Raw genomic sequence first — 17,240 nt, forward strand, 5'->3', positions numbered from 1 at the left:
TCTGCCCAGAACAGATTTTGTATTTACTCCCATTCAACACGAGCCAAAACTCCTCCTACATCTTTAACATTAGTGTTTCAGGCCTTTTGCTCCCATCCTAGATTAGTACAGTTAAACATTTATATCTGATATCTGTATATTTATTAGTTTCTCTATATAATTTTAGCCTTCACGTTTAAATGATACAAAAATACAATCTGAATGCAAATATGTAAATTACAGCAGAATATATATATATATATATATATATATATATATATATATATATATATATATATATATATATATATATATATATATATATATATATATATATATATATATATGAGGCTATAAGAGAAGATTCACCTCAGCTGCTGAAAGTGACCCAATATTAATGCCAACAGAGGCAAAAGCAGCTGATTGCCACACAAAAAAGGTCAAATATAAGCAGATGTCTAAAAAAAAGTAAATATTCATTTGACATCTGTGACTCAGGAAAAAAAAAACAATAGAAACCAAATAAAAGTGTTTGGTTTCAGGTTAAAAAGAAACAGACACACAAACAGATCTCCCAAAGATAAATCAGGCTGAGATATGTTGAATCATTCTGACAGTAAAGCAGAGCCTCTGATGGAGAATCTAAACCCTGACATCACATCTCAGCAGGTGCGCTACAGTATACTCTCCCTCAGGTTCCCGCTGCTCGACGTGTTTGACTGCTGACTCTCTGTTTGGGTTCGACTCCACGTGTGAAAGTCCAGCAGAGCCTGGTTGAGCTTCTCCATCCAGTCCAGCCTCTCCTGCTTGCTGTCGGCTGAAAACAAACACCTGAAAACAGCAGCAGCGCTCGTCAGTTTGTGCGCAGCTACGAGCGTCCGGCCTCCACCCGGCGAGCGGTGTCACAAAAGGTGTTTCCCATCAGCTGTCAAAAGTACAACGCCCACTGTGACATCGCCAGCTGGGTGCAGCCAGAAGAGCAGCGTCGTGCGTCATGCTCACTGTAAACAAGTGTGGAATATATTGGCCTAAATGTGCAAACCAGTCAAACAAAATTTATCACAGTGAGAAATGTAGATGAGGTAAAATTCTGTGAGCAGCAGACCATGAAAATGAGCCAACATGCCCAGAAAAGAGATCCTGATAAATTAACCTGAGCTTGTCCTGCTGGAAGTGAAAAAGGTCTGTTTGCAGCTGAGATTCACACACTGAAAGTAGGCTGGCTCCAACACACAAACACATCTAACACTTTATTACAACATTTTTGTCAACTTGTGCAAACTTAAAGACCTCATTTTCAGGGAGTCAGAGTTTTTGTTTCCTATTTACCTGGCTACAGCCTCCTGGCTGAGGTCATCCTCCTGCTGCGATGTGCTGCTCACCAGCTCAAAGGTGAAAGGTCGAGCACACGACGCCCTTTCGACAGGCCTGACGTACTGACTCGGTGGGCCGGCGAGAGAAACGCTGCCTTCTGCCTCCTTGGAAGTTAAACACAAAAGATTTAAACCATGAGTGTCTGCAGCTGGTCAGCTACATGTTTAAATGCTGTTGTTAGCACCAGACACAGATGTCACTTAAGCTGCTTATTCATATTTTATTAATGTGCAACAACAGTTTCTTAGATCTGAGATGTCAGGATGTTACCCACTGCTAGTTGGACCCAATGACCTCCACAGACTGAAAGTAAATTAAACAGTTTTGACACAGCATCACTGTGAGACCCCACCCCCCCACCCAAAGAAGATGCTCAGACATGCACAAGAAGATGACACTGAAGGGGAGATGGCCAGATTTAAATCAAGTATGTTTTTATGTTCCTGGAACTTTAAACCTGCTTCTTGGTACATTCATACCTTGGTCTCTCGGTCATTCGGGTAGTTCCAGTACTGCAGGCTGCATCCCTCCAGGACAAAAAAGCGGCGATGCCAGACCCCATATCCACTGACCAACTCAAACATCGTCTGGAAGCACAAAAAACAACAATGCAATGAAAACAGGTGTTTATAGTTTAAGGAAAATACTATAAATTTTTACATTCCCACCAGAGTGTGGTCTGCTTTTATATACGTGACTTTCAGAAACCGAGACGCGTCTGTTAATGTTGTTTTTGTGTGTCTGGTTTGATGTCTTTGGCTTAACTGTTGGGTCCAAGTTGTCTGTAATGATGGCTTAAAGCTTCCACATCACACTTGTGATTAGTCAGAGGATCTGCCTTATAAACTAACTGTCTGTAGGAGATGCAGCTGCCATCAACAGCAGTGGTTCGAGACAGAAGGGTGTGTTAGCATTATTTTATACTGAGAACCATCACAACAGCAGCCTGGCCAGTAAGTCAGCACCAGAGGTAGCTGGCTGAACTTTCAAAATAAGAGTGAGGGAATTGTTCAGCAGTAAATCAGCTGCTGATGACATCGCTCCAGCAGATGGTTAAATAAATGAAAATCAAAGCTAATATGAGTCATCATATAGAGTCTGTATGGAGTGTCCCATCCCACTCAAGTAAAGCTAAGGGTGGGAAACACTGCATTTTACTGTGAATGTAGCACCCAGCTTTTTAAGCCTCACACTCCGCACTGAGACACTCAAACATTCAAAAGAATAAACATTTCAAGTGCAGCAAAAAACCCCAAAAACAAAAGAAACATCCTGCAAAGATAAACCCGACTGTAACATAAATAAATAAATTCCTGACCAGGAAGCCTTGGTGCTGGACGTCAGAGTGGCTCTTGCTCTCCAGTTGCAGGTAGATGTTGCCCTCTAGAGGAGAGAGAAAAGGCACCTAAAGCCGGGGGAAGAACGGAGGGGGGAGGGGGGCATGGACAGACTCATTTAGAACAGAAGAAATTTGTTCCAACATGGTTTCTACTCAACAGCTACCTGCCGTGGCCACTACATCATTTTTTAGATTAGCTCAAGCTCTCTCTCATCTAATGACGGGAAAGTTGTTTTCTGTGAGCAAATAAGCCTCAAAGGTTTTTAACGTGCATGCATGAAACCATCAGACGGGTTAGTTTTCAGAGGGGTGAAGGTGGTGAAACCTTTTCCTGAAATTCATCTCCCAGCAGCCTCTTGACTTTGCCATCCAGTTTCATCTGAGTGGAAGAAGCGAGAGAGAGGAGGAGGGAGAGACGTGTTACATCACCAGTGAGCCCGTGTGAACATGTGTGGTGTAACAACACAAATCACAGGGGGAAAGCATGCAGAGGGGTGTCTACAGCACTGTGCAAAACCCAGAGACAGTTCAGCTGCATCATTACACCAACAATAATTCATATTTACATCAACAAAAGAATCTTTTATCTGTATTCGTCTTATTTCCTACTTGTCAAACTTATAAAGACAAACGAGCTGCTGTTTCATTACCAAAACGCACCGATTTCCATCAGGCTCCAGTGGTAACAGAAATTAATCCTACTTTCATCAATCCTCAGCGTACATCTCAGCAGCAGACACAATCTCACCTTATCCAGAGGGAATTTGCTGTGTCCCAGCGAGGCCAGCGTGATCTTATGGGAGCCCACCAGACTGAAGTTACTGGAGCGCCGGGAGCTGAGAGGAGGAGCGGCAGCTGAAGGAGCAAAAACACCACAGAATGAAAACGTGACTTATGTGGAGCGGCTGAGGCTGGTGTTGTGCTGTGTGACAGCGTTACGACCATCTTTGTCCATCAGAGTTCAGTAAAACTGGACGAACCGAAGCCTCAGAGAGTCTACAGGTAAAAACCAAGTGGAAATACACATGCAAGGGGGAAACTACACTTCAACACACTGATGCCAATTTAAAACATTTTATGTTTTATAAACATGTAACCATCCAGCTCTTTGAGAATTAAAATAAATTACTGACCAAAATAAAAAGACTTACATGTTGAGCTGACGCTGGATCTCTGCAGGAAAATAAGAAACGGTAAGAAGTGGGTAAAAGACTCACACCAGAACTAATGAGAATAAAACTGAGCACTCACTGTGAGAGTACTCAGAAGCTTCCTCGGAGTGACCTGTACATGCAGAGACAACATTCATGTATTTAAACGTTTTTATCTAAGCGTGCAGAGAGCTCACCACCTGTGAGGAAAACGACCCGCTTACCCGAGGCTTGGTGGAGGTCCGCTCCACGCTGCAGGTACCAGCTGAAGTTTGGTTCTAGATAGCAGCAAAAAACCCAAAATCAAGATATTAAAAAAGTATGTTTTAGATACAATAATGCTCTTCATTTAAATAAACACAAATACTAAATAATGTGTTTTACAGGTTTGGTATAATGAGCAGTAAGGAGGAGACTCAGGTCTATCTCTGACTAAAGTACAAATGAGTCCAAAGAACAGCTTAGAAAACAGACAATAAAAGGTGCAAAAAGTTGCACGAGTGTTTGAATAAATGAATGAATGATTGACAGGTGTTCTTGTTAACTGACAGCAGTTCCATCATTAGGCCTGATACAGCAATCCTTAAACCCGCCCAAGCAAAGAGCAGAAACTGAGCCGCCCAACCGGAGCCATACATGCTAACCATTCACCTCTGTTCAGCTCCACTGATATTACCAATGGCCATTAAATAACAGTTATAGAAAGTGTGACTGCATTTAGGAAACACTGATTATGATCTGTCACTGACGCGTCTGGAATCTGCGTTTCTATATTCAGGAACAGCTGCAAATGTAAACGTCTTCTCTCACCAGGCTGTAGACTTCCACATCAATTTCAAAGGATGGGCGAATATCCTCCCTGAAACATTAAGACAGATCAGCTTTAAGCTATTCAGCATATTCCCTGTTTCAGAGCCTCAACATGAAACGTCACAAAGTCAAGAGTGGCTGATGAAAACGCAGCTTACAGCGTGACGGACGTGGGGAAGGAGATGGTGTCTCCGTTCTGAGCGTCTGCAGCCGTGGCCAGAGGGGTGGCGACGATGTTGTAGGGCCCGTAGCGGATAAGAACAAAGAAGTAGTGACTCGGCCGACCTGAACGGCAAACAAAACATTTCTGTGGAGTTAAACTTGAGTTTTACATCATGAACGTTAAAAGCGAGGCCATTAAAATCTGCATAACTGCAGAAATGTCTCCCTGCTGTGGTACCTGCACGGTTGTGTGAGGAGCACACATATTCCACCTTGAGAGGCAGCTGGATGTTCGTGATGCTGACAGTCCCTCTGCAGGGCTGCTGGGAAACACATCCGCTGTTCCCTCCTGCTGCCTCTCCAGACTCGGAGCTCCTCTCCTCCTTCAGCCTGGTCACCTCAGCCAGCAGCGCAGAGCGCTTCTCACCTGAAACACAAACAGAAAAGTCCCTTAGAACGGGCTGAACGTGATTATTACAGCACTGGAAGTTGCAGATATCACAATCTCAAACTGTCATTCCTAATCCCAACAAAATGTTCGTTCCAGATCGCTCATCCAGAGACGAGCATCTGCGGTCATCCAGAGACCGGCGCTACCGTTAGGCAATGTGGTTTAAGTGTCTTTCCCAAGGACACAACACAGCGCAGGGACAGGTGCTCGAACCTGCAACCTTCCGGCTGCAAGGCGAGCACCTACCCACTGCGCCACTGCCACCCAGAGTACTTTGAGTACAGGAATAACAGTGACCATTTAGGAAACATTGGCAGTTAAAAGTCATGTGGTCTACATACAGGAGACCAGCAGCAGCTTCTCAGCTTCAGCCTCCTCCAGTGAGCCTCTTCCGTGCTCCTCATCCGTGCAGCAGCTCAGAGCTTGCAGCGTCTGGTTAATCACAGTCTGCAGTTTCCCTGCTTCTTCATTAAGAGCCTGGGCAAAGTCAGCCAAACACAGAGCATCACGGATAAAGGAACAGTTCTCTGACATGTAATACATTCATGTAGTTTAATTCCAGGTATAATTAAAGCTACATAAGGGTGGTACAACAGGAGACTCTGTTAGTCCCTGCGTGCATAACAGGATGTGCAAGTTGCTGAATATCAGCACAGTTTAGCTTTCAGTAACGCTGCTGTTTCTGAATAATAACTGATCTGCTGCTCAACTAAACAAACAGTAACACACACACACACACACACACACACACACACACACACCGTTATTTTCTCCTTGATGCTGACAGACGGTTGGGGCTTGGACGTCTGCTGAGCCTGCCTCTGAACTCCTGGAGTGACGCTCTGGATGGCGGGAGGCTTGTTCTGCCTTTGTGTGCGGTAGGCATCGATGCTGAAAACCAGAGAACAAAAAAAAAAACATTAACAATGTTTGAGAAACAAATGTGTGAATGTTAGCACAATGCAAATTATCACAGAATAATATGTAAAGTGTGACGAACAAACAAACCCTGTAGATTCAGTTTCCCGTCAGGTGAATTTAATAATAATTAGTAATAATCCCGTCAGACTGCAGAGAACAACCATCACCTGCTGATGCTGAAGCCTTTGGTGGGGAACCCTGTTTATGTATAGGAAGGTTTTCACTAACAGACCTCAGCGCGTGAGAGTGATTACAACGTGAGGTTTGTAGACGATATTATTGTACACTGACGTCCAGGATCCTGAAGAGGAACTTTTCCATAGTTTTATTAACTTATGGAGGAAATCCCATTTTATGTGTGTGCACTGCAGAAACTGTGGATGATCAAAGTTCCCACAAAAACAAACAAGAAACGAGAGCTTGTACTTCAGGACAAATGTTCTCCAGGAGAACCTGAGTGCATCACCTGCTGCTTGGTTAGAAATCACTCTATGAGCATCCTTTAAAATAACTCAAAGCTCTGTGCAGGTCGTTTGGATTTTACATCGTTTTAACACAAAGCTAAAGCTTCGCTACAGTTTAGACTGAATTCAGCCGGGCTTTATTATGAGCCGCTGAGACGGCTGTGATTACCTGTACAGGGGAGCAGAGTCAGCAGGGGGGGTGCTGGTTTCGTCTGGGGTCAGGACCAAAGGAGGGTTGGGCTTCTGGCTCGCTGCCAGTCGCTGTTGTTGGAACATTAGCACATAACATACACTCATTAATGCGGTCCACACATTAGTGTAACCCGAAGGCACATTTTTAGTGTGGCTCCCCGACATGACTCAGTGTATCAGTGACTACAATGAATAAATCTTACCAGAGGGGTAACCACAGCCTCTACTGACTTGCTGAGAGGAGAGAGGATGCCACTGGGAGGAAAGGTGAGCAGCTCATCTCCGATGCTTTCAAGCTTATCGCTCTCATCACGCTCTCCCTCTTTGGCCTGCCCTTCTTCACTTTTCTCCTTCTCTGTCTCTGTCTCCATCTTGTTCTTTTCTATGGAGCAAGCGGCAATACCACTGTCATGGTCCTCAGGGTCTTCCATCCTTTCAGCATATTCAAGTACCTCCTCAAACATCTGCTCAATCATTTCCCCAGAGTTGGTCTCATCATGAAAACTCACTTCAGCATCTGAAAATATCACAAATGTATGAAATCAGTGTGAAGCAGTTTATCCTCAACTGATACGTCTGATATTTGAAGTGCTTCTGTGTAATCCAAGCGTGTGCTTCAGACACCAACACAACAGTTCTGCAGAGGCAGAAATCTATACAAACACCACCTGTGCATTTGTGCAGCATGTATTAACAACTTTACTTATCAAAGCATGCATCCTCTGTCTGACCAACTCCTTCACCTGTGTCCCCCTCCCTCCTAACGTGTCCTCAGGCAGCCCAGGTGCTCACACCGCCCTCACCTGACAGGGCGGTCTCTGTAGAGGTATTGTTATCAGACACCCCTGAGCTGTAGATGAACTCAGGCTCCAGAATAAAGGTGACTTTCTTTGAGCTTTCTCCTCGCTCTGCCTTACGAGCTTCTTCTGTCATACTGGTGTCTAAATTCAGCCTTTCACCTTCTGCATCCTGCCCCGTCTCTGGCTGATCGGACGCCTGCATCTCTGCTGAGGCCTGAGCTGCATCAGTGTCCATTAATGCAGTCTCAGAGTTTACTACAGGTCGTGCTTCATCTTCTGTTTTTCTGTCGAGGCCTTCGTGCTCGTTTTGTTCATCTCTCAGAGCCTGAGTGACATCTTGAAAAGCAGCAGCCTTTGTTTGTCTGACTCCATGTGTTTCTCTGCTGTGGTCTCCTTTTAAACACACCATGTGGCTCCCCTCTGACTGCTCAGCTGCATCATCACTGCGAGTGCATACTTCCTCATCTTTCTGCTCTTGTTTTATTGTAAGATCATCACCATCTGTGGTCAGCAGTTCCTCATAATTTCCATCACACGACTCCATGCTCTCTCTGTCTCTGTCCAAAGTAGAGCGGTCTCTCTCAGAGATATCTGAACAGCTTCCTGGTTTGGTTTTGAGATCTTCTGCTTTGGATTTCTCGTCTTCCTGCGTTTCAGAACAGCCAGCAATCTGAGTAGAGACATCAGAGGGTGGATCACCATCCTGATTTATATCAGGTTTATTCATTTGTGATGATTCTCCTTCCACTTCTTTAACACACACCTCCTGTACTTCATCTACGACTGATTCTTCCTCCACACTCATCACGCTTCGAGGATATCGCCACATCCTTAACTCCTCATCTGTCGATGGTTCGATCTCCCCCTCACTAAAGCAGGAACTATCCATCTTTTCATCTTCCTCAAAGGTTAACATGTCAGAGCTACCCTGTTCGCTTACTGTGGAGTCCTCCACCGTCTCTTTAACGTTCGACTCACGAGTTGATTCGAAGAAGCTTTGCTCATTAGGTGCAGTTAACTCGGATAAATCTTGATCCTCGCCGAAAGGGACTTTGGAGAAACTGTGATCCTCGTTAAAAGACAACTTTAACACAGTCTGGGCCTCTGGTTGTTGGGAGCCTGGCTGCTCTTCTTCATTCCCAGCAGAAGCCTCCACCTCTTCTTCCTGTCTAGGTTCTTCACTGAGAACGTGTCGCTCCTGCTTTCCACCCGTCTCTAAAAAAGCTCCCGGAGCTTCAGAGAGGCCGGACGCCCTCTCACCTGCTGAAACAGGAGTCTCGCATCTCATCACTAGATACCCTTTACAGGTTTACACTAACTGCTCTGAGCTTTGTGAGCATGCAAGTCATTATTTAAAGAGTAACAAAAACCATTTAAAATCTGTACTGATACAAACTACCAGTTTAGAAGTGTGTGCTAACTCTATGTCGCCATTTCTGACACACATTTAAAAGACAGATGCATCAACCATACAGAGTCTGTATCTGTGGCACTGATGGGCATTATTACTCTGAAATAAGTAAAACCAGGCTCTAAAAGTAGTTCCTAATTAGACATGTACATGTACTTAATGTGGAACAATCACAAATCAGTCACAGTGTCAGGATTGGTGTGTGTGTGTGTGTGTGTGTGTGTCTGGGCTGCAGGGATCTTAAAATCCTGGTGGACTGAACTTGTAGATACACCTGAGCTTTCTATTCATTAATTAAATCAAACAGATGTAATTAAATGGGCTCTATTAGCCTTGTTATTATTAACAGACACGAGTTTGCAGCATATCGAATCGTTTCCAGCCTGCTGTTGGTTTATTCTGAAATGATGTCGATGAGAACAGCTGAAGCCTTACCCGTCATACTCAGAGAGCGATTCTGCGCACTTATCGTTGGAGATTCAGCGAAGCTGCCGTCTTTCACATCACCGACACCCTGATCCTGCCAGAAGATCGAGAACATCAGCAGCAGGATTTAAGAATAAGTTAAGCTGACTAGATTAAAATAAAAATAAACTGCAGGCAAATAAAAATTACTTAATTTAATCAAGGGACACTAAAAACTGAAAATCATTATGAAATTAATTATTGTAGGGTCTTTACCTTACACTATAAAGCACCTTGAGGTGACTGTTTGTTGTGATTTGGTGCTATATAAATAAAACTGAATTGAAAATATAAAAAACAAAAAACAAAAATCAAACATTTAAAATTTATGGAAAAACCAACAACCACCAAACAGCCTCTAAAAGAAGTGAACCAAAACGTTAGTGACATGTGGAATAATAATAAAAAAGGCCTCCAAGGTGATGCCACTCATGTGTTATACTGTAAGGACAGTGTCCAAACCTTTAACTGGTACCTGTACGTATGATCTTAAAAACATACAAGAACTGCACGAATCCACCAAGAAGCTGAACGACCCCTCAGTGAACGTCCAACCTCCCCAAACCCAGAGCAGACTAAAGGTGCACAGTAATGAGTGAACTTCGGTTGTCTAAAGTTCTCACTGCCCAAGTCAATGTGGCCCATTAAATCGTGTGACTGAGTCATGTGACCGTGCAGGGTTTCCATCACTGACTCACATCCCAGGGGCACGTGGGAGGCCACTGCACTCTCCTGTTTGCTCTAGGAACGCTGAAGGAGGCACACGAGGGGCCGGGAGTCCTCTCCTGTTTATATAAACTGACATGTTAAAAAAAAAAAATCTACAAAAACGAAAACAGAAAAAAAATAAATAAAAAATCTCACTGCGGCTCAAAAACTGTAATCCACAAAAACAAGTTAAACGTGAACAGTTTTGATTAAAGTAGGACAGGCTGACGACACATATATATATCACCTCCTATTTATAGTATCATAGCTGTGATACTAATCTACACTACATCACTTAATGGCAATCCAAGCATGAAACTATCCAAGACAACTGTAGCACCAGACCAACGCTGCAAACAGCTTCACCTGAAATCATTTAGATTTGAATTTACCACAGAGCGCCGCCAATAAGCTTTGATTATCTGAGTGTTGGACAGGTAGAAGTCAGGATCACAAACTCACCTCTGCTAAAGACGAATCTGAGCTGCTCCTCTTCAGCCAGGCGTTCTCAGTGATTGGCTGAAAGGGCAGCTGGCTCAGTTCATGCTCCCGCTCCTGACCCGGGAAACCACATCACACACAGTTTCCACAAAAATAATCAAATTAATTCATTCTTTGAATATAAAGATCTGCTCATTCTTTTTTTAATGACAGATTTAAATAATAAACATAAATAATCTCTCTTTTTTTTAACCCCTAAGAACAAGCAGGACCGTCTCTAAGGTGCATTTCAGTGATTAAAGCTGCTAAACCAACCTGGCGAATACGAGAAACCTGCTTGGAGCTGGGTGTTGTGGAGCCCTGCAGTTTTTGTTGAATGACAGATACGAAGTTGGAGCGCGTCCGGGGGCACGGGTTGGCGGGGGTCAGGGTCTGGGTGGGGCTACTCTGGAAAGAGGGCTCTCTGAATCGCTCCATCCGCTGATTAAATTCTGCCTCACCTGGAGAAATTTTCAGACACTGTTTAAGTGGAGGTGGGCGACAGACAGGTGATACTGTGTTTATCATTAATGCCTGAAATAACCAACTAAGATTTTGTTGGTCCAGGTTTAGCTTCTCCTGCACAGCCTCCCATAACACTGCATATAAATCATGGCAGGAGGAGTAATGCTCCCAACCTCAAACAAAATCCTGACAATAGAACAAAGAGTCAAAAACTGAAATCTGAGCAGATGATTTGAAATCAGCCACAGACTTCACATTAACACATTAGTTAATGTGAAGATATGGAGATAAGATGATAAGCTATGGAGCTCCAGACAAGTTAGATAACTGTAATAAAAGTACAGCAGACATATGTGACTAAAATAACACCGTTTCAGTGTTTTCAGATGGAAATATTTTGGGAAGTCGGTGATGTGAGGAAAAAAATAATTTAGACAAATAAAAAAATCTGCTGCGTTCTGCTGGTCTCAGATTATTTCTGTTGGTTCGTTTGCATCCAGAAAACTACAACCCTACTAAAAATGAACAAAGAAAGAAATCTTGGGGTGTGTTTTGAAAAAGCTGGCAGTGATTTGAGACAGACGACAACTGAGATCAAATGTTACACACTGATAACTGAAAAGCTCGACACCGGTTTTACCACGCAGTCTGTCAGTTGTAGCTTTTGACTCTTTTTGACAATGTGGACTGCCATGCTTCAATCTGGTTCTTCTTTTAGCTTCCTTGTTTTTTTTTTTGGGTAGGGGTGGGTGTTTGTTTTGTTTTATCTTTAAATTTTTATCTTGTTTCTTTTTTAGTTATTAAAGTTTATAAAAAATAAATATATTGTTTCTTTACATAAAATATAAAAAACGAATTTGGAAAATGATTCAGTTTGAGGGAGTTTTGTAACGAGGTGTCCACAGTCTTACTAGAAATCTACAAGTGGGCATAAATTCCATCCTCCTCTTCTTTGCTCCCTTCTGGGGTCACCACAGTGGATCATCTGCCTCCATCTCCCCCTATCCCGGCATCCTCCTCTGTCACACCAGCCCTCTGCATGACCTCCTTCAGTACATCCGTGAACCTCCTTTTCCTCCTGCCTGGCAGCTCCATATTCAGTATATCCACTCTCCCTCTGCACATGTCTAATCCATCTCAGCCTTTTCTCTCTAACTTTGTCACCAAACTGCTAAACCTGAGCTGTCCCTCTGATGGACTCATTTCTAATCTTGTCCATCCTGGTAGCTCCCAATGAAGATCTCAACATCTTCAGCGCCACCTCCTGTCTTTTCATTAGTGCCACTGTCTACAAACCATCCATCACAGCAGGTCTCACTATCATATTGCTGCTCTGTAAAGTGGCCATAAATTACATAATGTGTTTTATTTATGACATCTATCTGACAGATCAATTAAATATCACACAGCACTTGTAAAAGTGGACATACAGATTCATGTTAGCCTGATGCAACATATCGCCATGATCACGTTTAGATCCCCCTGCTTTTAGAAAACAACCAAAAACTATTTTCTGCCTCTTCACCAGACTGATAACAACTCACATTCAAACGAGCCTCTCTGTACAAGTTGTGTTACTTTAAATGAGGACTTAGCAGCTGGTGCTGCACAGTGTGGGATGGGCAGTAAGGTCAGTGTCAGGTCTGAACTTTAGTCTGTGTAACACAGTCTACTGAACAGAGTCATTACAGTTAGGAAGCTATTTATTTTTCATGGTCTCTAAAAGACTAATGCTGCTTGTAGGTTTTTAGTAACACATGATGCCGATACAGATGTTTTTGAAGGTGTGTGTGTTTATAAGTAATCTCACCGAGGAGAGGCTCTCTGAAGCCCCTGCTGTCACCACCAGGATCCGAGAGGCACCGCTGGGCCAGAGGAGCGCCTCCTAAAATACAACACACATGTTAGAGACTACAGGAATGATCCAACTCCCACACTGTCACTCTGGCTCCACACAGATTGCTCAACACTTGACAGCAGCTCTTATCTTGCATATGAATAATCTAGTTGACTTTTGATCAACCATCTTAAGCAGGACCAGAAATGCTGCCAAAATACAGAGAAGTCTGTTAGCTAAAGGCAGTGGTGCAATAAATTCCACCTTCCTGAAGGTCCTGTCACGACTGTACTGTATAGCTCAAAGTGTTCAGTGTGTATGAACAGAAAGGATCCGTTACCATCTCTTCTCTGGGTGAGCTGCTGAACTCGTGACCGGACTGAGGGAACTATCGGCGTGTCAGGTTTGGTTTCCAGCTCTGCTTGGCGTCCAGAGGAGGACGGTTCAGGACAGCGGTTCTCCTGACCAGCTGCTTCCAGACGCCGCCTCTTCTGACTGTCGTTTGTCTCTGAGACACACAGAGGACACCCGTAAGGGACTTTTTATAAATGTGCACATTTTTTAATTATAAAGAATGAAGCTTCACATCTGTTTAAATGCAGCCACAACCAAACCTGGTGCTGAGCAGCTATTGTCCTCTGAATCAGACAGCGGTGCTCTCGGTCTCTTCAAGCTCACGTCACTGCAATTTTCCTCGCCGGCTTCCATATCGAGCTGAAAAGACATTTCACACTGAATGAGTATTTCAGGAGACAGTTTTCACTGTTTTGAAGAGAAAACTCAAAGTACAAGAGCAGAGTTACTGACGAGTAGGCTGAGAGCACAACAAACCCCAGCAGAAGGTCTGCTGAGCAAAACCATGTGGAATAACTATAACTCCCAAATATCCATCATCTGTTCTCTGTTTGTCCTGACCTAAAGCTCCCCTTCTGGCGAGGTCACTTTGAAAATCAGGTCGCTAAACTCAGTGACAGTTACCTGCTTAAAACAAAGTTAAATAAATATTTAAAATGATCAATTTTCTCCCGGCCATGACTTAAATACAATACTTACAAATCTCAGAGCAGCCTTCCTAACACACTGAGGGTGTGTCATACAGACGGGGCAGGTTTATAAAACTGTGCCACTAAAAAAAAAAAAAACCACTGAGCTAAAATTACCAATACTAGTTTGCAGACACTTTATGTAGACACATAAAAGCACTGATGTTACGCACATTTTAATCTCAGATAAGATTAAACGTGACAACGTCCAGATTAAGTTTAGTTTAGGCTCAGCTCGTTTCAAATAAGTTAGCTTGTCAGCTAAATACAAAGCATTTACTTAACATAGCGGCAAACGTCTGCCTATCTCCCACCAACCTGTCACCTGACAACTCATATATGTCCTACATTAGTATTCTGGTAGCATCCATACTCTGGGTCCGCTCTGGCTAGCTCTTTGCAAGCTAACGTATCTAAAATTAACGCTAGTTTAGCTTCGAGTTTGCGCTACCAGCTAACCTGAGCAACAAAAAACTAGCCTGTTAGCTCGAATTCGTCTCCATATGTTTCTAAGTGGCTCTTGTTTTACCTGAGAAGGTGTCCGTAGGAAACTACAGGTGCTGCACGGATGAACGCTAACTGACAGAAACCACGAACAGCCTCCTTGTTGTTTCTTCTTCTAACTTTGAATTTCAGCGGGTCTTCGACGTCAGAGGACCACGTGACTACTGTGCCGTAAATATTCATAAAGAGCGCCAATCTGATCTTTGCTCTGCTGCTCGTGCAGGACGTTAAAATCTGATCCGACGTCTGTTCACAGTATTTATTCACATTAAATAGTAGATAGCCTTTTTAATTTAAGTACACAGCAATTATTAGGAACATCTTTGTTTTTCTACCAGCAATGTAAAAATGGCTTTTGTTTATATTAATGTTTTTTTGTTTTGTTTTTACCGTAGAAACAGAGTAAACGCGCAGGTGAAATTTCCTCCAGCTGCGTCATCAGCAAAGTCTGTCTCAAAGCAATTCGCCACTAGTCAACCGGGCACTTATTTGGGAAGTTAGTTTGAAGTATTTAAATATAAATTGGCTGTAATTGTAATTGTTTCAGGATATAAAAAGATGTACAGAATCACCTGTCAAAACTGAAAAAAAATAATCACTTAAAAAGTTGTTGACTATAATAAGCTTTATCCCGCTTTATTTAACCCTTTTACACCTATTCATCAAATTGTCCGCCTGGACTTTTTTTAAACTTATTGTACTATAAAAAGGCCTTAAAATCCAACCTCAGGAAAGAAGTGATATTTTTCACTGGCTGTTCTTTTTTATATGATCTCCATGAAACAACATGATACACATCATGTTTAGTAGTCCATCTTCTGGGTATTGTAGTTTCAACACAGCAGAACTCTCCACCATCACATTATTGAACAGTCTGGTGTAAGCAGCTGGAGTTTTCTGGACCTCATCAATTTTTCATTGACAGCCATGGTTCAGCGATAAGAGAGGTAGCCTGAATTACCTGATGATGTTCGCCACAGGGCGGAGCCTTCAGCAATAAAAGCTGTCAGTAATAAACACCGTGAAGAAACTCCACACAGACATATTCAGTCTGCTGGCCTGTGGCACAGAGGGGAGCTTCACTCAAGCTGCTAGACTGGGTTAATTAAGGTGGTGGCTCTAAGTGAAAATATAGCAATGGCTGAATATCTTTTTTACAGTCTATTTTAGGGATACTTTAGTACTTTAGGGGCAATCTAAACTGATTTTTCCAGCAAGCTCACTTGTGAAAGGGCCTATTTTAAATCACACCCAAACCGTTCCTTGACCTAACTGAGCTGTTTGAGTGTAACACAATTAAACAGTGAATGTAAACAAAATGTAAGAAATAAAATTAAAAATGAAAGAAATAATGGTGAGATCTGAACCCCAGTTTCTGTGCTAAAAATCTTGTGAGTCAGAATCAGAATCAGAATCAGAATCAGAAGGTTTTTATTGCCATATGGGTGAACAGGTTCACAGCATTAGGAAATTGCTGCGGTACTTCGTGCTTACAGAAAGAAACAAATAAGTATAAAAACTATAAGACAATATACAAGTATACAAATTGCAAATATATATATAGTCACTCAAATAGTCACTCATTAAATCACAAGATAACCATCCATTCAGCAGCTGTTCATTTAAATTTGTGACTGTTACACAAAAACAGACCATTTTGGGTGATCAGGTGTGTTCATACAAACTGTGCACCTATCAGTGACCTCAATCTGCACGTGCAGAGTAGTGAAAATCACTACTTTCTGCTGATCCACTGTCAACTGTCAGTGCGGAGGTCTGTTGTAATAATCATATATTATAAAACAAATATAATAACATTCAGCAGAAACAACCTAACTTATGGTCATGCCATCATCTGCCAGGACACATCACTCTTAAAAGAGGTTTTTAGTTTTTGGCCACACCAACGTAATCTTTGCTCATCACCTGCCTCGCTCAGTGGACGAGCCTCCATTCAGAGCTGAAGGGATGTCATTCTGTACACTTTAGAAGAAGAAGAAGAAGAAGAAACAGCCTTTATTGTCCCACAGAGGGGAAATTTGGGTGTAACAGCAGCCGCAGTTATTATAAATATAAATAAAGATATAATAATTCACACTATTAAGAAAAGAATATATATAAAATCAACAAACAATATTAACCTTAATACTACTAATAATAACACTATATACAATGTACATGATGTGCCTGTGTGTTGAACCTTAACAGGCCGGACTATTTACAGTATATTATATATTATCCTACATTGTGTAGGTTATTGTGGTTTTTGTTGGGAGCAGTGATGATTATAAAGTCTTACAGCTGCTGGGAGGAAGGATCTGCGGTAACGCTCCTTTGTGCATTTAGGATGCAGCAGTCTGTCACTGAAGGAGCTCTCCAGCTCAGCAACAGTTTCATGCATGGGATGGGAGACCTTGTCCATCAGTGATGTTATTTTGGTCAGAGTCCTTCTGTCTCCCACCACCTGCACTGAGTCGAGAGGACATCCTAGGACAGAGCTGGCTTTCTTTTTATCTGTCTCTATTGAATCAGGTTACAAAAGTGAACAGCGTTTAATGATTGTGTAACTTCTCTGTTTGATGTCCTGCAGATGACGAAAATCTTAATCTTAATACAAAGCTGTGACACAGAAACACGCCATGAGTAGTTACAAAGAATGACCAGCAGGTGTCATCGTTCAGATT

The 17,240-nt window shown here is 42.6% G+C and overlaps 1 protein-coding gene across 3 annotated transcripts; it reads right to left on the reverse strand.

Annotated features, from left to right (window-relative positions):
* Positions 1–331: 331 nt before the first annotated feature.
* anln2 (anillin, actin binding protein 2) lies at positions 332–14,717 on the reverse strand. 3 transcript variants are annotated; one of them, XM_030731901.1, is made up of 25 exons: positions 14,582–14,717; positions 13,624–13,723; positions 13,350–13,517; positions 12,983–13,057; positions 10,984–11,168; positions 10,690–10,782; positions 10,218–10,304; positions 9,490–9,574; positions 7,647–8,903; positions 7,047–7,360; positions 6,821–6,912; positions 6,028–6,157; positions 5,608–5,743; positions 5,054–5,242; positions 4,812–4,938; positions 4,654–4,702; positions 4,068–4,121; positions 3,944–3,976; positions 3,844–3,865; positions 3,441–3,547; positions 3,018–3,071; positions 2,672–2,758; positions 1,833–1,940; positions 1,309–1,457; positions 332–810 (listed from the first exon to the last, which is right to left on the reverse strand). In XM_030731901.1, exons 2-25 carry the CDS (start codon positions 13,715–13,717, stop codon positions 654–656), a joined length of 3,852 nt encoding a protein of 1,283 aa, XP_030587761.1. In that variant the 5' UTR covers positions 13,718–13,723; positions 14,582–14,717; the 3' UTR covers positions 332–653. The 3 variants fall into 3 exon arrangements, with proteins under 3 accessions (XP_030587761.1, XP_030587762.1, XP_030587763.1); XM_030731902.1 differs by lacking the exon at positions 7,647–8,903; XM_030731903.1 differs by lacking the exons at positions 7,647–8,903; positions 10,218–10,304.
* Positions 14,718–17,240: the final 2,523 nt, after the last annotated feature.

Source organism: Archocentrus centrarchus, chromosome 6 (genome assembly GCF_007364275.1).
Source record: "Archocentrus centrarchus isolate MPI-CPG fArcCen1 chromosome 6, fArcCen1, whole genome shotgun sequence".
Classification (NCBI taxonomy): Eukaryota; Metazoa; Chordata; class Actinopteri; order Cichliformes; family Cichlidae; genus Archocentrus; species Archocentrus centrarchus.